Source organism: Chanodichthys erythropterus, chromosome 14 (genome assembly GCF_024489055.1).
Source record: "Chanodichthys erythropterus isolate Z2021 chromosome 14, ASM2448905v1, whole genome shotgun sequence".
NCBI lineage: Eukaryota > Metazoa > Chordata > Actinopteri > Cypriniformes > Xenocyprididae > Chanodichthys > Chanodichthys erythropterus.
In genome coordinates, this window is record NC_090234.1 from 33,356,508 (window position 1) to 33,377,792 (window position 21,285).

Genomic DNA, 21,285 nt, shown 5'->3' on the forward strand with positions numbered 1-21,285 from the left:
CCAAGCCTGTAAAATCTGGTGTGGAGATATATAGAGAGAGAGCGAGAGAGAGAGATAGAGAGGGAGAAAGAAAGAATTTATTGACTGATTTATACAGAAGAAAAACAAAAAAAAGGGAAACTACAATGCAGAAACTCGTTCAGGGGGTTTTAGCATCATACCTATGATCTTGTTTCCTGTTTGCTTTGTGAGCTGTACTTTTATGTTGGTTATTCTTGCACTTTACTAGAAAACACACAAACCTAAAATAAGTGTGTTGTCTTGGAGAACAGGGAACTATACTTTTTGCTTTAACTAAAAACTGATTACAGATAACTGCCATTAGTGACAGTATGCTTCTGTACAGGATGCATTTATCATCTTTCATCAATACTCCTTCACACTTCACCGAGTGCAAGAAAAGCAGGGGCAATAGGTATGAACAAAACAAAGTAAAAGTAAAATTAGAGGTAAAAAGTAATGTTGCGAAAGACACAGGAAAGTCATTATGACTTGCTTTCTCAGTCTGAAAGCATGGGAACTAAAGATGTAGTATGAGAAACTTGCAAATTATATTAATTTCTGTCTTGTCAGTGCAAAGATTCTGGTTTAGAATTGACTCAAAGTGCAAACTTGAGCCGCTGAGCTGTTTTGCAAGTGAAAAAGAAATCCAACCTTGAGAAAAGTTTGTCTTCAAGTATTTCAGCTGCGATTTATGTGTTATATCTAATTATGGTACAATTTGGTCTGTTATTTTAAGAAAAAAGCCCATATTTAATGATATAAGAATATTGATACATTTCCCTGAAGACTTTTAGTGACTACTATATCTCTTTATCTCAGTTTATATACCATCCTTGACAGTTACTTCTTATTCAGATATGCAGTTGTAATCTTTTCTCTTTTCATTATTTGTTTTTTATGCACAAGTATGCACGTCTTGTAAGCTAAGCTTGGAAAGCTATAAGCTAAGTTTTAGTTGTACATGTCGCTGTGAGATACCAGTACCACTGTTGTGTTATTTGTTGTAAATAAAAACAATAAAATTCAAATATTACTTTATATAATCATATCTTTATTTTACACAAATGGTCAATCCATCAAACACAATATCACATCTTTAAAGTATTCTACAGACTTCATTTTTTTTTTTTGGACTCTAACTAAACCATAATTCTAAAAACCTGTATTTTTGTATTTAATAACGGACAGGATCTTTAAGTGCAAATCAAAGGTAAGGCAAGTGAGCCCACGTAGCTTCTCACCGCTGAATGACTGCAGTTTGTCAAAAACATGCACACTGGTTAGAAATATCACAAAACAACATCTTATCTGACCTAACAGAAGACAATTTTAACAAATAATTTTGTTCTTCTTGGCCCGCATGTGAAACGATGCTATGAACTCTGCTATTTCCTGTTGTGAGATGAATTTAAAGCAGAAAAGCCACAATGCCACAGGGACAACAGAGGCATCGTTCAAAGGCATTACAGTGTGAACATGTGAAATTAAGAGTTACATGCTTAAATGTTTCATTAATATACTGTAGCATTTTTATATTCTTAAAGAAAAAAAAATATGTCTCTGTTCCCCATCCCACATTACATTTATTTAAAATACAGATTTCACAACACATATTGATTTCTTTACAGTAAAATCTATATATATATCTATATTCTCGTTTAACGGAATCAATTCCTTGCACTACAAAAGGCATACAAATCTGATCTCTGTAAATAATGAGGTATTTGTCTCAATGAAGTGGTGTGAATCCTCGATAAGCGTACTGAAGCTGATCATTTTACATTTATGACACTGTTGATTTCAATGCACTATACTCACAGATGACTCAGAAGACAAAAAAACAAGGTTGAAGTTGAGTGTTCTTTCTATACTGGCATGACTTCTTCCTGTCGTGGTCTTTTTTTTCACTCGTCAGCACTCTTTTCTGAGCCTGTACCAATGACCGTCTTGTAGCAATGTTCTCCTCCGTGCTCGGGAGAGATTGGCGGGAAGTCAAAGGCCTTGTTCCCGGAGCCCATGCGCTTGCGATTTCTGGCACCAGGTTGGTACAGCTGCATTGCTGGTCGGTCCTGTACCGTGAAATGACAAAAGAGACAAAAGAGACAAAAGCAATACACTCATATTTCATACCACAAATACAGACATCACAGCTTTGTTCATGGCAATGCTATTCATGCATACAGTATAATACATTTCACATTTTTAGCAAGACAGACAACAGGCTATTGACAGCCCCTCAAAATCCATTTAGTCCATAACAAAAACATAATACTGAATTGTATCTGTTATGCCTGTGTTTGTGTTTAACAGTTTCTGTTTATGGTGGTGGTGGTGGTGACGGTGGTGACACATAATGGCTAAAGCTCAGGGCTAGTAACCAGACTACCATTGCTCACTTCTGGATAAAAGTGTACAGTAAGTCTGTTTGGATGAAAGTATCTGCTAAATGACTACTTACTAAATGTATAAACAGAATCCAGCATGTAAGCATTTCAATGTGCTTACAATGTGCAAGATCTTAGAAGTATTCTTCTATGTACAGTACCTGTAGGATCTGTTCCAAAACCAAGCGAAGTGCAATTTACAGTCTACGTAGGAAGACGGCTTTTAAGACAAGTGTCATTTAACCTCATACTTTATAAAATCGTAACACTCAGCAACTCATACCAATATTACGCCGCACACAAAAAGCAAAGGAGACTCGACTTTCAATTCATTTCAGTAGAGATTGGTGATAAGGTTGCTAACTAACAGTGTCATACTCTAAGCATGAATACACACAAATATTATGTAGAACAGTAACTTTTTGATCAAATTTACCAATCTTTTTTGATACTTTTAACTATAATTGAAATTTCTCTCACCTCTTTTATTTTATATTATGATAATGGTTCTTCGTTTTAGATGTTCAAAATCCTTGAAATTTTAGTTTATTTCCTGGTTTAAATGAGATGCTCATTATTGATGCAGATTTGAACTTTGAAGCTAACTGTGCAGCTGTGTGTAAAAAGGGCCACCAGCGTTTATATTGTCTAAGGAAATTAGCACACTTTCACATTGACCGAACGATAATGACCATGTTTTATCATGCTTTTATTGAGTCAGTTTTGTCCTTTTCCTTGGTGGCATGGTTTGGTCATACATCCTTAAAAGCAAGAAATTCTTTAAACCAGATCGTTAAATGGTCTAGTCGGTTGGTTGGTGAGTCACAGTTGTATCCAGCATCCCTGTATACTAGACAGTTACAGAGGATGGCTGACTCTGTTTTAAATGATGACTCCCACCCTTTTACCAGTGAATTTCAGCTTCTTCCTTCTGGAAGGAGGTTTTTAGTCCCAAGATGTAGAACAAAGCGGTATAAAAGCAGCTTTATTCCTGCTGTTTTATCAGTGTTAAATAATAAATAGGGTTTTTATTTGGGTATGTATGTTTATATAGGTATAGGTATATATATACATATATGCAGGGATGTGCATTTGTATAAGAAGGTACAGGTTTTATGTATATATTACAAATCTTGTGTGGTGGAGCCCTTGCACATGTATCATGTAACTGTTTATTTTGTCTTTGTTTTTGTTTATTTGGTTTTTTTTTGTCTTTGTGATATTGATGCCTTTGTACTCATCATGCTGCAAAACAAATTTACCTGCAGGTATTAATAAAGTTACCTAACCTAATGTTAAATCTAATTTACAGATTTTTAAAACTATATTTATAATTGGGCACCATCTTGAATGGATTTTTTCCCACAAAATAGAGCAGACATTTTTTAAATGCATTTTTTATGTTTCACAATGTTTCAAATTTCTTACAATTTTCGTTTATTTCTATGTTTAAATGAGATGTTTTTATCTATATTAATAATATATAATTAACATTCCTTGTCTGCCATCTTGACTGGATTGTTTTTTTTCTCTGAGCTTGTCGCAATACATTCTGTGATTGCATTTTGCAAAGAGAGATAAATAAATGAATATAGAATTTGACCAAAAACATTTTGGACCACTTCAACATTGGGAGCTTGCATACGATGCCTTAAAATGTTAAATTGATAAGGTGAGTTTTAGGTTTTAGTAGTTTTTCACATGATGATGTATCCCATTTTAGACATTTTGATTGGTTACCTATGGAAAGCAGAGTAGCAACATTGTTATAATACTAGGCAAAGTCTTATGGATATTACATTATTTTGTTTTAAAACTGTATGGTCGTAGGTCTTTCAAATACTCAGGGGCTCTAGAATAAATAAGTTGCCACTGGTTATTAAAAGTATTTAAAATATGGTTGGTTTCGTTTGAAAGTCAAACATTGGTTGTTTTAGTGATTAACTTGTATTAGTGTATTATGTGGATGTTTAATTAAATGAGTGTATTTCACCATTTTTTTGCCTAATCAAATCAAATCAAGATGCTGATGCCTATACATAGGTAACTCGCTAGGTTTTAGAACAGAGCCGTAGGTTTCAGTTGTATAAGCTTCTTCAATCGGGAACCGCTCCTCATCTGTGCCATTACAGCAAAACCAACATTCTGCTGTCAGCAAGTACGCCTGGCACTGTAAGGTGCGGGGCCTCTCAGTATACAGCATGTGAAGCATCCCCTCCCGTGGGTAGAAAGGCTAAAAAACTAGCTGTACCTTTGCTGGCAGAGCCCCTCCTATCTGGTCTGGCCCCTCAGACTGGGAAGTCCTTTTCTCCTGATGCGCTAACACAGACTGAGAGACACGTTGTCTTCCGTCAATAATATTGCCAACAGCCAAATTACAGCTAACTACCTCAACACATCAGTGAAGGCTGCATTGAAAGCCCCTGGAGGGAGGCATACTCGTACTGTATTTCCCACAGACATAATGATGTATAAATCAAGTACAGATGTGTAAATATTGAATGCATTAGTGGATTCATCTGCTACACAGACCGGATGACAATAACTCTACATAATACCAGAACCAGAGTTGCAAATGGCCTGTGGCTGAGATATGGCTACTCTGTTAGCTTTTATTTACCTTATTGCGAATCCGTTCTTTCCTGCTGCCCATGTCTTCTCGATCCTCTTTGCCAAGTTTGTCTCCGGTCTCTGGACAGTAGGAATAGCCATGATGTTGTTCTTTCTTGGCCCTGTCCTGGCAGTAGCCTTTGCCCCATTTGGTCTCTTCCTTGCGTCGCATGAACTTGTCAAACTCGTAGTGATGCCTCTGACGTTTACGTTCCTCGTCTCTGCCGCGATGCTCTTTGTCCCTCTGCCGACGGCCGTGACCTTCCCGCTGCTCCTTGTCACTCTCGATTTGACTCCTGCTATGGAAAGCACACTTAGTGAAATCAACCACCTCAATGTGATTTTATAAATAAATGTATATACAGTGGGGTCCAAATGTAACTTAACACATTTTCATTACTGCATATATGAGTTGTAAAACTTTTTTAGTTAAAAGTTATCTTGTTCTCCATTATGAATTGAGAACAAACAATTGATCGTTGACAAACTGAATTGATTTGTGACCTAGAAATTATACAGAATTTTAAATATTTCTTCTTCACTTGAAGACAACCTTTTTTTGTTTAACATTTTTCTAAATCCTTAGTCACGGTGAAACAAAAGTATCGAAAAATATTTTAATCCTTATTGTGACGTACATCCGAGTGAACGTATTATCAAAAAAGAAAAAAATTAGGGCAAGAATTTGGTTCAATCGATCGGTTGTTGATTGAGAACTTGCAGTCAATTGTAAATAGACAAAAAGTTTAAAATGTATATCCAAATTTGAATTACAGTAGATGTCAAATCCCAGATGCCAGGTTTTTTTTAACCCCACTATTTCTTTTGAAGGTAAGCAAGGTGAAAGACAACTTTCACGCAGCTCTTACTTATCCTTTGAATCCTTTGACTTAGTGTGTCCAGCTGACTTTTCCCATCTGTTCTTTTCCATCTCTCCACTGTCTCCTTTATCTTTCAGTCTGTCTGAGTCCACGTCATCGTCTCGGTCACACTTCTTTAAAAGCTAAAGGAGTCAAGATGCGGATCTTAATAACTTGTAATAACTTGTTTACAGTACAGTACTGATAACCACAGTTAGTAGTAGTCAGCTTCAGGATGCTATATGGTTTTAAGTCATACCTTGATCTTAATCTCTTTTTCAGATAGTTTCTTCTGTTTTTCAGCCTCCTTCCGCTTTCGTCTCTCCTCCTCTCTGCGTTTCCTCTTCTCCTCCTCCCTTTGCCGCTTCTTTTCCAGTTCTCTCCTTCGCCTCTCTTCTCTTTTTTCCTCTCTTATTCTCTAGAATTGAAAAGGATCATGTATATACAGTACAAAACCACAGTGTATAACATGCAGGTGGTGCTCTCTGAGCACTTACCTGTTTCTCCAATTTCTTGTTTTTGATGTATTCCAACAAGGGTGTCGTCCTTTTGGCTACAATTAAAGTCACACAGGGAAAATAGAGCTTAATTTATAGTCCTAAAACCTGGAAGAGAATTAGCATTTTGGAGCCATGGGTTCTCTCTCAAGTGGTTTTCAGCTAAGGAGCTCTATATACTAGAATAGCATTTCTCAAAATCAGAAAATGTGTCATCAAAATAAACTAAGACCATCTTTGCAATACTTGTACATACCTGTACATACATTTATCTACACAAATATAACAGCACTAAACAATTTCAAAAACCATACCTATAAGTTCTCGGGTTTTAGCTTCAATCTCCCCCAGTAGTGTTTCTGGGTTGGCCATGGATTTCTCTTCATCACAAGAGTAGTTTTCCAGAAATCGCCTGTATTCTGGGTCTGAAAAAAGATTTTAAGCATTTAACAAATGTATTAACTTTTCACCATATATACTTTACTCAGTAAAGTCACTTTTCCTGAATATTTTAAATGTATAAATATTATAAATATTTTTTATAAATACCTTCTTCAATAGTTCCTGCTTTAGCATCTTTCTTCTTTAACTTTTTCTTGGAAACCTTTTGAAATGGGGCAAATTCTACAACAGCTGGATACTCTTGGCCTAAATAAAAATAATACAGCGCACAGCATAAATGAGTACACCCCCTCTGAAACTTCTGAAAGTCAGCAATTACTCAATTACTTAGAAGACATGTTAGGGTTCTTTAGAGATATAATGTTCCAGCAAGTCTGCTTAATCAATTACCAAAGAAGCATGTCAAAATTATTCAGGAAAATAAGATTTTCTTATCAAGGTGATAAAATGTTGTGTAGCAAAAATGAGTAGACCCTCCTACAAGTTACTACAAAAAATGAAATAAACATTTTCTGGTGTAAATTTAAGGCAATGTTTGATCAACAGGTAAGAATGTTGAACCAAAACATTTTAAGAGAAGTAATTTCTTGACAATTAAAAGTGTTATACAGCCCACTGAATCATTCTCAGACTTAATGCTGACAACAGTGGAAGCACTTGGGAGAGAACTGTCAGGAGACTTATTTCTTAGCACAAAAGAGGACAGTGCTACAAGAGGATTGCCAAATCATTGTTTTAAGTGTGAAAATATAGCAAAAGTAACACAGAAATTCAAACACAATGGACTAAAATAATCAGGCCTTCATTTTAAGCTTTCATTTAGTGATGAGGGATTTTTTTACTAGACAAAGAGCAGGAGAAATACCAAGCGAGTGTCTTAGAGCCAGAAAAAGCTATGAAAAGAGTGACTGTTTATCTCACAGAGTAAGATGCAGCCTGCAGAAATGACATGCATGGTTGTTGTTCTCACTGGAACTACCTACTGTCAAAGCACAATAAAGTCATTAACCATTTCCAAAGCCCATATTTACAAAATATAAATTCTGGGAATCAATACTGTGGTCTCATGAGACCAAATCAATCATTTTGGATCTAACAGCATCCAAAATGTTATGGTGTTGTTAGAGGAGGAGTACAGTGAGAAGTGCCTGGTTCCCACAGTAAAGTTCAGTGGTAGTAAAGCTCTTAGTGCTGAAGGTGTGAGGGAGATGTGCTTTATCAATGCTGTCATGAATTCCCACACCACTGTGTAATTTAATACACAAACTTGAAACAGAAGATGTTAACCTTTCCTCATTTCCTGCATTGTTGGGCATTTTTTCAACATGACAATGAGGATATGTATCTCCCAAGGTGAAAAACCTTCTGTGGACACTCTTGAGCACCTGTGGGGGATTCTGTAGAGACGAGTTGAGCAACACTCCCCATTACAGATCAGGGCATTTAAGGAGCTCATAATCCAGGAGTTAAACAGGACAGATGTGACAATTTGTCATGAACCTCTGTGCCAAGAAGGGTCAGGGCCAACAAAATTGGCTAATTTACTTATTTTATGACTATTAATGACATATATTTCTCAGTTTTAATTATGTATATGTTTAATAGATTTTAGTTTTGCCATCTTTCCATGAATTGTATTAGTGATCATAAAGAAAATACATCTTTTGTATTTGTTCAGAGGGAGTGTACTCATTTATGCTGTGCACTGTATATTATATACCTGTTCATAATTATATTAAACTAAATATAAAACATTTTAAAAAGTAAATCTATTATAGTTATAATTGGGATGAACTAGATTGAGGGAGGATAAATAGAAAAAAAAAAAGAGTAAAGTGAATCACCTTTATTGTCAATGAATACATAGCCATCAAAACGATCTCTGAAAATAATGATATCCTCTTGGTTTTTGAAGTTGATGTATGCTCTTGAGAAGAGATGCGGATATAAGCTGCGGAGAAATAATATATAAAGACATGCACATATATAAGGGCAGACAGTGATCATAATCACAAACCAAATATACCTCTGATCAGCGGGGAAGAACTCAAAATAGTCAAAAGATGGAAGAGGACTCAGATGCTCCTCGAGCTGGTCTTTTGATAGACTGGGTGGCAGTCGGCGTATAACAACCTATATAAAAGAAGCATGTACAAAGATAACTGTACTAAAAAAAAAAAAAAAAAAATCATTGACATCAAAAGCAAGATCATCAGCCACAATTACAAAATATAAAGTCGCAGATAAAAAGGAGAGTAAATAATGTGTGAGTAATAATAATAATAAGTGTGAGTAAATAATGAATAATTTATGACAGAATGATCCCTTTACACACACAGGATATCATATCTATATATTTAAAATGTCCATTTTCAAATGTCTATTGCACCATTGACTGTTTTTCCCCCTACAATTATATAAGCATATAAATTCAACGCCTGGACTATTCAATTATTCAAAGGGGTAACGTTAATTGTTGAAGCGTACGAATGCATTTGTGTTTGACGTGATTGATGCCACTAGGATATTCGTTTCGATTGGCTGCCCTGTGTTTTCGCTGTCTATGGTGCTGAATCCCGTTCCCTCCATCATCTTCACACTCTCCCAACCTACCCAACAACTGCGCCACTTACCTTGGTGAATACCTCCTTTTTCTCCTCCTTGTGCTTCGGGTTCACCGCGACGTTGTCCTGCTCCCTCTGACACTCCCTGAACTGGATCTCGACGCTGCCTCTCTCCCTGCTTCCTGTCCTCTGCTCCTTTTCAGACCTCATATCTCCATTTCGCCCTCTTCGCTGTCCGAAATCCGCCAACTCTCGCGGGAATTCACCACCAAATACCGCGAGGCTTGCACGTTGGCGTTTATTCTCATGTCATTTTAAGAAGAATAAGTTTGTTTTTATTTTGTTTATACAATAAATTGTTAAAACAGAACTATGGAAGAGTGCCACATTTTTTCATGAATTAAAGCTAAATAGAATATGGCTATATGGGCAGTAGCCTATGATATATTTGCTTAATGTTTTCATTTAAAAAAAGACACGGAAGAGAGATACTAATCGAGATATTACTCAAGTTTCTCCTCTGTTCTGAGAACGAAAAAATCTCTTGGAGAGGCATAAAAACAACGACCATGACTGTCATCGTTTACTGCCGGGTGCCGCGCTGTCGTCCTCAGAGTCGCTGTCAGTGCAGCTCGGCTGTACGCATGGTCGAGTCGGACCGAACGGGCTGCCGGTGCTGACTGTGCTCCATACGTCCGGGCTGCTGGGCTGACTCACGGAGCGCCCGTAACAGTCGGGACTAGGAACTGCAAGAAAAACGAGACCACAATATGTCTGAAAAAACGTATATTGGTGCGTTCAAGTCTTCCTGGGAAGTTCGTATTTACGAGGTGGGAAATCGTGTGTACGACGGTAGGTGCGTTCAAGTCACTTTCGTCGGAGTATGATGGCGGTGTGCCTTCTCTAAATTAATTACACAAAATTACAACACTTCTGCTTCTAGAAAATGTAGAGCAAATAATGTACATTAGTTGTATGTTGCTTTTTTATGTTTTTTAATTAATTTATGAAGCTGTTGTAAACTTTATTGTTGCATATTACATTTTTATACTGTGATGCTATTGTATTTTTTTTGCTGGGAATCAGCTTACTTTGTTGTAAATAGAAAAGCCTGACAATTCACTGCTAAATACCTGTAATATTGTGGTATTTCGCCATGTTTCTGACTGACACGCCCCCAACTCGTACAGATCGGAGCTTAAAGAAAATTACGAGCTTCCCACTGGTATTTACGACATTGTGGTGGCATTCATGTCAGTTCTGCTCGTAAATACGATCTTTCCGACATGACTTGAACGCACCATATATCCATCCATATTTCTTACATGTCTTGCATGTCTATCCATTTATTTATCTGCAAAATGTATCCATCCATGTGTATAAATGTATGTATCCATCCGTCTGCAAATGCACAATCCATCCATTAAGTATCTATGCATAGCATATGTCTACAAAAATATCTATTCATCCATCTGCCAAAGTACCCACCCATGAACAAATGTCTATCCATCTATCAACCTACAAAAGTATCTATCCACAGATTTATTAAGTATCTACAATAATCTATCCCTTCATCTGCAAAAGTAGCCTACTATTCACCATTTATTTATTTAAACAAATGTAATCATCGTTCTGTCCATCTATCTACCAACAAAAGTGTTCAAAGGTAAAGGCTATTTATCTGCAAAAATATCAATCTACACATCTGTCATACAAAAAGCATGCCTACTGTGTCCATCATCCATTTATTTATCTGCAAATGTATCTATCCATCTGTCTGAAAAGCATGATGCATTCATTCAGTATCCATCCACAGATCCTTATGCCATAAAAATATATATATATATCGGTCCATCTATCTTTCTGCAAAGGTACTATCTATTTATTTATCTAAACAAATGTGTCTATCTATCTGTCTGCAAATTTATCAATCTACCCATGATCCATCTCTGCAAATGTGTCTATTCCATTCACTTATTTGCAAAAGCATCCATCAGCAAATCTGTCAACTTTCTACAAAAGCATCTAGCCATTCAATTACCTGCAAAAAATCCATTCACCTGTAAAAGTATCTATTACCAATTTTTATGTCTACAAAATTATCTTTAACTACCATGTATCATTTAAATAAACCATTTGATAGTGTACTTTTGAACTCCCCTACCCTTTAATCCACCCCTAAACCCTAAACTATACCACAAAACCTGTCCCTAACCTTAACCATATCCTACCTCAATAGCTGCAAAAGTATTCTGATATACAGCTCTGTAAATTATTTCCTATGTATATCACTATCTATATTTCCATATATTTTTCTAATTTCTTACCACTCAGAAAAGTTTGCTTCCCACTGGCCGTCTCAAGGCAGAGCTGAGGCGAAGGCCTCTCTGGTGTAGAAATGGAGCTCTTTAAACTGGGCACAAACGTAGAACAGGTGTCCAGATCTCGACTCACGCGCACATGAGAGTAGGTGACGTTGGATTTGGATGGTGTGCAGCCCATGACTAATTCTACTGCTCACAAGCCAGCTTCCATCTGAGGAGCATCCAGAGTGGCACAGCCTGCACATTTCAGAGACAACAAACAAAGACACTTCTGCTCTACTTCAGGGGCCGGTTTAAAAAGACCCCATGACGTTCCTGGATTCACAATTAGGGAGGCGGTGCCTAATGTTCCCCTTGAGAGGGGCTTATACAGCAAATTAAATGAATAAATAAAAGAAATCATAAAAACTTTATAATAACTTTGAGGGTCCCGCTTTATATTAAGTATATTTAACTAATACTAACATTTAAAATTAACCATTTGATACAATGCGCTTATTGTGTACATACATGTTTTAACATTGTACTTACATTGTACTTCCATGTAATTACATCAATTACACGTTGACCCTACCCTTCCCCTTTAACCCCCTCTTAAACTTAACCATAACACCAAACCTGTTCCTAACATTCCTTACCCATATCCCACTTCAATAGCAGCAAATGTGTTTTGCAATACATGAACACAATAAGTATATTGTACCTATGTAAGTACAATGTAAGTACATAGTACTTGTTATAAAATATTTTGTATTTATTGTCCTATCGTTACATTCTTCTATGGATCTGGTTGGACAAACTAACTCAAAGCTTTTATAAAGTATTACAAAACTAATTTCCTGTAATGTAGATTTTTTCCTTTAATGCAACATCATTAAATAAATCTGTGCCGAGAACATGCACACATCTCCTTGCCTTCTGAACTTCAGACACAGATTTGAGTAAACTGATAAACTGAACTGATAAAACAACTAATCAAAGTCACGCAAGTAATTTCCTTTGGCTGACTAATTTCATGTAAATGCAAGTGTCTGCAGATGCAAACATCTGATTGGCAGTATAAAAAAAATAAATAATTTTGTGCAGCCTCATCCACAAAACAGGCGTTTTAATAGAGCACCAATAAGAATACACAAATCTGTGTAAAAATATGGATGCAGGGTTTATTGATTGAACCATTAGAACCCATTTGCATTCACTTCATTACATTTATTCATTGTAAAAAAAAAATCCACAGGGGTCCAACACAGAGGACACGGCAGGGATGGCAGAGGGAGGGAGGGTGTGTGTCGTGTCCTCTTCAGAGTCACATTCTAATCATCTCATGCTCAAAGTTCCTCTTTGACCCATTCACAGGTCTCGATCACGTGCTGGTGTCAGACATGGACGTCTCCAGCATCATGTCGCTCTCATGCATGTCACATTCTAAGAGGAAGCGCTGGAACGCATCGGTTTGTTTGTCAGCGTTAAAAGAAGGCGTTTCCAGGCACACGTTCACCTCTTCTACGGGTTGCGCTCTGCTCTCGTTGCCGTCGGTAGAAGTGTTGAGCATCTTCATCAGTGCAGGAGTGCTGAGGGTCTTTCTCACTTTGTCTTTAATGTCAGTTCCTGCAAAACAAGATAACTTAATAGCCGCAAGGGCACTTTGAATCTGCAAATTTACATCGCACACGGATGGTCGTCTTACCAATGTAAGCATCCGAATCGCTGATATACATCTCAATGCAGTGGCCCAGCATGGTTACGGAAAATGTGTCATCCCTTTTAAGACCAAGTGCCTAAAGAAGGAGTTTATATGTTGGAAGTGCAGTAAACTCATAATTGACTAACAACACAGAATTATGATTGTTATATATTCTCACAGTGTGAAAGTAGTCGATGGCGCTCTCAAAATCTCCCATGAGGCTGTGCACGTAACCGATGGCTGAGTAAGTAGAGGCATTCTGTGGGATGAGGACCAAAGCTTGCCTGTGGTATTCGAGAGCCTGTTCATATTTCCTACACAAACAAGATGAAAGCAATCACTGACCTGATTTTTGTCTACAACAGATAAACAACTAGACAAGCTCACAACAGAGGCAGTGAAAATTATTCTCAACCACTGTAATCAAAAAGTTTAAACAGTGCACATTATTATTGAATGTTCTTTAAGTATTTAGTTTGGGACGCTGGGACTGATTTGCTATTCTGTACAATAAATCTCTAGCAACATAACAATAGCTGATTGTTAAAGAAAACCAGTTTTGCGTTTTATGAATGACGATACTTCATGAAGAATGTTGTTAAAGTTGGACATGTGCTTAAGTTTTAGGTTTTATTTCTGAAATGCTCAGTTCTCCTCGATCTATGCCTCATTTTCAGATGTGGCCATAAATGATTAAATACTTGGAAGTAAAACACCAACACCAATTCAGTATTCATATATTGCAATGGTGTCATTACATTGTAGGAACATTCTACCAATAAAATTGGAAAACTTTCAAACTTAAGTCATTCAATTTTAACTTTCTTATTTTTTATAAAACATTTACAAAAAATAGCACAACTAAGGCTAAAAGAGAACTACAAAACAAACTTTGAATGCAGTCTGTATGTTTGGAGCTGAATTCATTGCAGAAGTTTGTACTTAGTAGTATTATTATATTGATACAGTCCAAACAAACATAAAAGAAATAATTAAACAGCCATTTAGAAATAAAGAATCATGAGTGGAATGATCTTCAAGAATGAATTGCGAGCCCTTTGATATCCAGTGGGTGGACATGCATAATTCATCAAACACTAGAGTGACAGAACAAAACAAGCACTCTTTAAAAATGGAAAAAACAAGATACACAAGAGAGGAGGGAAGCAATGTGACCATGCCTCCCAATTCATGCTCTTCATTTAAATACCACTTGAGATCATTTTAGAAGCAGGCACTTTTTAGTCGCAATTCCAGGTTAGTGCATCACTACAGCCCAGATCCCGCCTATTTTAACTGGGATATAATGAGGTACTTAAGCTGCAATAATTGGCAATATGCATTTTTAAATATTTTTGAAAGAAGTCTTTTACGCTCACCAAGGCTGCATTTGTTTGATCACAAAGAGTAGAAAAAAAGTTAATGTAAAATAATTATTAATAGTTTAAAATAACTTTTCTATTTTAATATTATTCCTGTGATGGCAAAGCTTCAGTGTTACATGATCCTTTAGAAATCAATCTAATGTGCTGATTTGGTGCTTAAGAAACATTTCTTATTATTTTAGTGTCAATGTTAAATATTTTTCAGGATTCTTTGAGAAATACAATTTTTTTTTTTTTTTTTTAAACAGCTTTTATTTGAAATATTTTTTTTAAGATTTTTAAGAAATTTTTAAGATTATAAATGTCTTTACTGTCACTTCAACTGAATGTGTCCTTGCTGAATAAAATAATTAATTTCTTTTTACAAAATAAAATAAAAAAAAATCTTTGCGACCCTTAAACATTTAAATGGTAGTTTACATTTTAAAAACCTGAAAAGAAAAACACTTAAAACTAAAATGTACTGTAAAATGAGAATTCTTTTAACTTACTTCAATTTTCGACACACATGACCCAAATTGTTTAAGAGCGGCTCCCATTTGTCTACTGTTACCTGGAGAGAAATAATTCATTAAGACAGAACAATTTACAAGGGTATGTTTCCTACCATGTACCAACAAATAAGATGTAAATGAATACAAGAATCTGTTTGTCTACTGGAAATTTGTGGAAATTTTTTGACCAATACACCCAGGAACATAAAAGTACGTCATACTGAACAAGCTGCACAGCTATGCCACCTATTCTGACCAAAAAACAAGTAGAAAAACAGCTAGATCATAGAAGCAAGAGGATAGTTACCTCATTTCCAATGGCTTTGATCTTGTCCATAGCATCTAGAAACAACTTCTCGGCTGTTTTATAACTGCAACAAAGCAAAGCGCTCAGTAGCAAAACCACTAACCACTGATTCATATAGTGTGAATTTTTTTAAATCACTTACTCTCCATTTTGGAAGGCAACCACAGCTACTTCATGTATGACAAAGGGATCTTCAGGTGCGATGCTGAGGGCCTGGCTAAAGAAACGTTCTGCCAGCTTGGGGTTGTTAGTGAGTCCATACTCCAGACCAATATAGAGCATGGGCAGGTGACATCTGTTCAAACAGGAAGCCAGAAAGTTTTTTTTTTAGCTTAATGGTTTTACCAATTTCAATGCACACAAGTCATACTAGAGGCAAATATTCTTGTCCTAGTGAATATAATTGTCACAAGTACTACAGGTTTACAAACCCTTTCATGAGCTGGGCAGCAGTGAAGTAAGCAGCCATGGCCTGATCGTGCTCGCTCTCCACAGCAAACGAGTGACCGTATGCTATCCATGCCGGTCCGTATGTGCGCTCCAGCGTGGTTGCTTTACTGTGGAAGGGGATTTTGGTGTTAACCACAACAAGTTTCGTTGACAGAAATACTGCTATCATTACAAAACCTTTTCCCAGATTTACCACAAAAACATGTTTGCTAAAAAATACCAGGGGCTTGATTTCTGCAGTATCAGCAGAAAGTTTTTCTATTTATATAAAAGAGCAAAAGATTACAATACTTAAATCTAATTCAGTCTTTTTGCATTTTTTGTTTTTTTGAGTAAGCAACATATGTTAAACAACATTATATGACAGCTTGTGTGAGATTTTTCAAATGTTTTTGTGCTAATACTCATCAAGACTGCATTTTTCTGAGCAGAAATACAGTACAAGCAGTTACATTTTGAAATATTATTACAGTTTAAAATAACTTTTGTATTTTCTTTTACTTTTCTTTGTTTTAAAATGTATTTTATTCCTGTGATGGCAAAGCTAAATTTCCAGCAGTCATTACTTCAGCCTTTAATGTCACATGATCCTTCAAATCATTCTAATATGCTGATTTGGTGCTTATTATTAGCTTGAAAATTTCTTATTATGTTGAAAAGAGTTATGCTGCTGTTCCATGATTTGTTTTTAGGATTCTGTGATACATATAAAGTTTAAAAGAAGAGCATTTATAGTTTGTTACAATGTAAATGTCTTCACCATCAATTTAATGCATCTTTGCTGAACAAAACTATTCATTCAAAAAAAAAAAAACTATAGTGAAAGCCCACAAAGCAACAAAATACAGTCATACCTGAGATACCGCCTTGCATGTTCATTTTTATGCCCAACCATGAGGTAGTAACATCCAACAGCAAACCATGAAACCTTGTAGAGGTTCACAGAGAAAGAGCTGATAAGAAAACAAATCTCATGAAACTTAACTGAAACTCATCTTCTGAAAGACAGTTTCCTTGTTACTCACTGGATTGCTGGGATACAAATCCACCAGTTTATGAGACAGGTAAAACAACTCTAAAGAGACAATGTATGATAAATGTTATGATTCCACATTAAAATTCAAAACTTAAATTAAACCTGAAATCAATATTAATTTCATACCATTTGCTTTGCTCAGCTCGACGAGGGTTCCTATGTGCACTGGTAAACAGTTGGCATGAAATGGGTCTTTTACCATAACCCTTGAATAAAAAACACACATTAGAGGATTTCAACCCATCCCTAAATGTCAAACCAAACATTAATATACCCATGTTTTGTAGACTTACATTGATGTAAGTGAGTAGCACATTTTAAAATCACAGTTGTAATAATGTCGCTCTGCGAGGGAGACGACAACATCCAAGTTGTCCTGGAGACCATTGACTATATCTGGGACGACCATCTCACTAGGTTTGTTATACTGGAAGAGGAGAGTTGATGATTAGCTCTTCAGCGAGCACTTCAAAACCCTTGACTCAATAAACAGGTACTTCAAATTCTCCTAGTAATTTGTGCACGTTCTTTTTTTAAACTGAAGAATAAACAACAAAATCAGGAAAGATAATGAACAGCATTTATTCTGTGTGATGCTGTACATTTTAGCCATTTCATATGTAAATTGTAGCAAACCATACAAAAATATTTTACTTATTTTGTCCTGATTTGACCTTATAAGACTTTAAATAGAAATGAGGCTCTCTTACCTTCTTTAACTTATTTTCAAAAAGGAAACGCAGCAATTCCACTTCTTCTTCTGTACACTGTTGACTTAAGGGCAGAGAATCCAAGAAATCTTTTTCTACAACAAGATAACATTTTATGAATTTGAAAGCTTTATTCATTTTATCCATGGTGACTTTCAAGTGAAGAAAATTATGACAATCAAAATGTAAAGGCATAATATCTTTATGATAAATCATTTTTGTTTGCTAAACTTAGTTAAGCTTAAGCGAATTTACTTACAAAAACAGGGACTAAAGAAATTCAAAACGGTTTCTCTCACCCTCTTGGGCGGTCAACATGTGATGGGACGTCAAAAGGTCAAAGGCTTCAAAGCAGTAGACGTCCAGTTTCAAGGCCTCTTTGTAGCTAGACGTGGCTAGGGGTCTGTTGTCCATGGCATCATAGATCTTCCCCCGCAGGAGACAGATGGAACTATTGATCTGAGAGAAAAGGCCACAGGGAGTAAAAGATCCAGTCAAACTGTTATGCCATTCAAATACCAAGTTTGTTTCTAAACTCAGAGCAACTGGGCTCATTCATTCAGGCACAGTACAAACATCAAAAATAAAACAATAAACAATCAACGACAAGAAAAAAATCCAATAAATAATGATTTGGACTCACTGAGGCAGGAGACATTTCCCATTCCTTTACGGTTTCCCTCGAGCCATTATCCTCCTTTACATTCTTGTCCATTAGTCTTTTACTGGCTGCTTCCTCCATGTCCAGTATGTCCAGAGCTTGTTGATATTCTTTGGCAGCATACTGCAGAATACAAAAATGAAATAATAATAATAATAATAATACAAATCACTGATTATTTATTTCAATATTTTTAGGAAAAAATAGTCTTTTAATCATAAAATTACACAAATGCACCAACCCTTGCGTGTTCATTTATTAAATATTTTGCCAAATCTGATTATGCTTTCAGCTACCAATATGATTATAGACCTCTAAGCTATATTAACATTTATCATGTAAAATTCCACAAATTAAATTATATATATAAATTATATGAAATATAAAAATGTATATGAAATATAAAAATGTATATAATAATAATAATTTATATATATATATATATATATATATATATATATAAAGTGAGGCATATACACTTTATATATATAGCTGTGCATAAATCAAATTTGGTGCATTAATGTAAATACTCACATGACATCTTGCAGCTAGATACTGACAGGCTCCATACAACTGAAAAACAAAAACAAGAAAGTCTGTCATAAATAACAAGAGTTACTTCTTATACTTATTCATTAATTCCCTTGAACATTAAGTTGATTTGTTTGCTCCATTCTATTGCATTAATGTGCTTCAAGCATTTTAGTGAAATACATTTGTGAGAGTTATTTTACTGGGTTAAGTGTTTGAAAGACTGCAACTTGAAGAACTAAGAATATCTGTTACTAATGAAATGACTTCTTTCTTTGACCCAGAAAATCTTACCTTGTCAAGTTTGCGAGATCTGAGCGCATGAGAGGCTCTGTGATACTGCGCTGTCAAATAAAGGCACTGCGCTAACCAATAAATATCTTGAGGATCCTCTGTAAGAGATTAAACAGTCTGTGATTAATCCAATAGACAGTTAAGAGTCAAGCTAGTTTAATTAAACAAAATATTATCTACATTGACAACTGCTATTTGACAGTATCCATACAGTGTTCAGGAGGATGAAGACACTTACCATGTGATAAGGATGCTACTTTGTCAGCCCAGAACAGAGCACTTTGATACTGTTGCTATAAAATAGATCATGGAAAAATGACAAAGGGGAACTGCATTTGATTCATATTTTGAGGTTTACACTATCGAGATAAAATTTGACTTTTATTCATCAATCAACATAAATAGATTAAATCATTTAATCACATTAGTGCTATTTGACGTGCACCAGCCCTCATATATATTACGTATCTATTCCTGAGAATGAAATAGCCCAAAACAACATGATGTCATATATATTATTAATCAATAATTATGTTTTTTAAAGAAGCTTTCAAACCTGTTAGCATGAAAGTCACCTGGCTAGCTTCGAAAATATATCAAATGTTTCCCAATGCAGTGTACTAACTCTGCCTCTTTCTTTTTCTACAATATACTGATAATGTCATATGATCAGCTTCATATAATAAGAAATTAATAAAAATATAATTTAGTGTGTAAATTAAAGCTAGTGTTCATGCTAAATATACTGCCTCTTCTTACCTGATCAATGTAGTGCCTCACTCTTTTACGAAGCCTGTCAAGATTCATGGTGATTGTACTGTTTGTCAAAAACAAAAAACTGTCATTCTTGTCAACTGCAATAGACTGAAAATGGGTTTGTAGAACCGATCCTCTGTATGCAGATTGAAGCCCGCGGTTAGCATAAAACGTGTGTTACATTGATAGCACTCCGTGGAGAAACACCGATTTTGTCAAGTTCCGTCATTTTTGAATATTTGTATATGGAAGTAACAACGCAACAAAAATACAGATTTCAGTGAAAATACATTTTTTTTACAGACCGAGAATATTATAACATACACATAAACACAAATAATAAAAATACAGCAATACATAAATACACAAGCTCTCAAAACGTCAACGTAAAGCGTCTTTGGGTTATAAACACATTGCCGCTCTCTTGTGGCACACAGGGAAATCGCATTGCACAAGTTCATTTCCGCCATTAAAGGACTAAAATAAAAATTCTGTCATCATTTAATCACCCTCATGCTGTTCCAGATTCACAAGGCTTTCTTTCTTCTGTGCAACACAAATATTTAGATTTTCAGGCAGAATGACAGCCTAAAATCTTGTGTTCCACAGAAGAAAGTCATGAGCTACATCAACAATGTTTGAAATAGCCTAAATTAAGTGAAACAATCAGTTATTTTGAAATATACTTCAACTTCACCTGTGTTCAATGCACTAAATCAAAAGATCTGCCTGTGATGTGGAACTCTGAGATGAATCTAAGGATTAAAAAAAGCTACAAAAAGTTATAATATTATTAGCAAAGCCTTGTATATTCCTACACACATTAAGTTCATTGTAACAGAACGGATGAAAGTAGCATAGACAAAAAGAGGGAAGATGTCATACGGGTGACCAAGAGGCCAGATACAGTACTGAACACATTGCAGAGCATTTGGTCTGACATCAATATTTTCAACACTGCAGATTTGGCACTCTCTTTGGTGAGAAGGAAACCACTCCTGAAAAAGATGAACATTACAGCATGCCTGGATTTCGTAACAAACCTGAAAGCTCTTAGAAGAAAACTGTGGTCTGAAGACACTAAAATTAACCTCAACGTCCTGAATGTTTGTTGCAAACCAAATATAACCCAAACGCAGTTACTCCATCCCTACCACCATGCTCGGGGGTTGCTTTGCAGCAGGATGAATTGCAAAACAGTTTGAAGCACTGTGATTTATGAAGTGAGATATTAATATTCTGGAATGATTATTTTGAAGTGTGTTGAATTTGTGATACTGATGGGAGAATGTTTCAAAGTGAAAGCTAGCAAAGCCTCTTGTTGTCCAAGTCT

The 21,285-nt window shown here is 35.7% G+C and overlaps 2 protein-coding genes across 4 annotated transcripts; both read right to left on the minus strand.

Annotated features, from left to right (window-relative positions):
* Positions 1-1,079: 1,079 nt before the first annotated feature.
* Positions 1,080-9,940, minus strand: upf3a (UPF3A regulator of nonsense mediated mRNA decay). 3 transcript variants are annotated; one of them, XM_067409590.1, is made up of 11 exons: positions 9,390-9,940; positions 8,783-8,889; positions 8,601-8,707; positions 6,904-7,002; positions 6,669-6,779; positions 6,355-6,410; positions 6,117-6,275; positions 5,867-6,000; positions 5,008-5,293; positions 4,639-4,716; positions 1,080-2,072 (listed from the first exon to the last, which is right to left on the minus strand). In XM_067409590.1, the coding sequence occupies exons 1-11, from the start codon at positions 9,528-9,530 to the stop codon at positions 1,908-1,910; spliced, it is 1,443 nt and encodes a 480-aa protein (XP_067265691.1). In that variant the 5' UTR covers positions 9,531-9,940; the 3' UTR covers positions 1,080-1,907. The 3 variants fall into 3 exon arrangements, with proteins under 3 accessions (XP_067265691.1, XP_067265690.1, XP_067265692.1); XM_067409589.1 differs by having other exon boundaries at positions 5,008-5,296; XM_067409591.1 differs by lacking the exon at positions 4,639-4,716 and having other exon boundaries at positions 5,008-5,296.
* Positions 9,941-12,561: 2,621 nt separating this feature from the next.
* cdc16 (cell division cycle 16 homolog (S. cerevisiae)) lies at positions 12,562-21,191 on the minus strand. The gene is made up of 18 exons (XM_067410652.1): positions 19,956-21,191; positions 19,435-19,489; positions 19,197-19,294; positions 18,906-18,944; positions 18,354-18,494; positions 18,010-18,169; positions 17,711-17,805; positions 17,294-17,427; positions 17,127-17,206; positions 16,990-17,039; positions 16,819-16,892; positions 15,946-16,071; positions 15,657-15,809; positions 15,515-15,578; positions 15,205-15,266; positions 13,507-13,642; positions 13,332-13,422; positions 12,562-13,252 (listed from the first exon to the last, which is right to left on the minus strand). The coding sequence occupies exons 1-18, from the start codon at positions 20,001-20,003 to the stop codon at positions 13,008-13,010; spliced, it is 1,851 nt and encodes a 616-aa protein (XP_067266753.1). The 5' UTR covers positions 20,004-21,191; the 3' UTR covers positions 12,562-13,007.
* Between the last annotated feature and the right edge of the window lie 94 nt (positions 21,192-21,285).

Excerpts from the sequence above, each read along its gene's own strand:
- upf3a (XM_067409589.1), bottom strand. The coding sequence starts at position 9,530 with ATGAGGTCTGAAAAGGAGCAGAGGACAGGAAGCAGGGAGAGAGGCAGC. Across the intron at positions 8,890-9,389 it reads AAAAGGAGGTATTCACCAAG|GTTGTTATACGCCGACTGCC; the intron begins GTAAGTGGCGCA and ends TCTTTTATATAG. Across the intron at positions 4,717-5,007 it reads AAGAACGGATTCGCAATAAG|TCTGTGTTAGCGCATCAGGA; the intron begins GTAAATAAAAGC and ends CGTGTCTCTCAG.
- cdc16 (XM_067410652.1), bottom strand. The coding sequence starts at position 20,003 with ATGAATCTTGACAGGCTTCGTAAAAGAGTGAGGCACTACATTGATCAG. Across the intron at positions 17,806-18,009 it reads CATGTTGACCGCCCAAGAGG|AAAAAGATTTCTTGGATTCT; the intron begins GTGAGAGAAACC and ends ATCTTGTTGTAG. Across the intron at positions 17,040-17,126 it reads CGAGCTGAGCAAAGCAAATG|AGTTGTTTTACCTGTCTCAT; the intron begins GTATGAAATTAA and ends TTGTCTCTTTAG.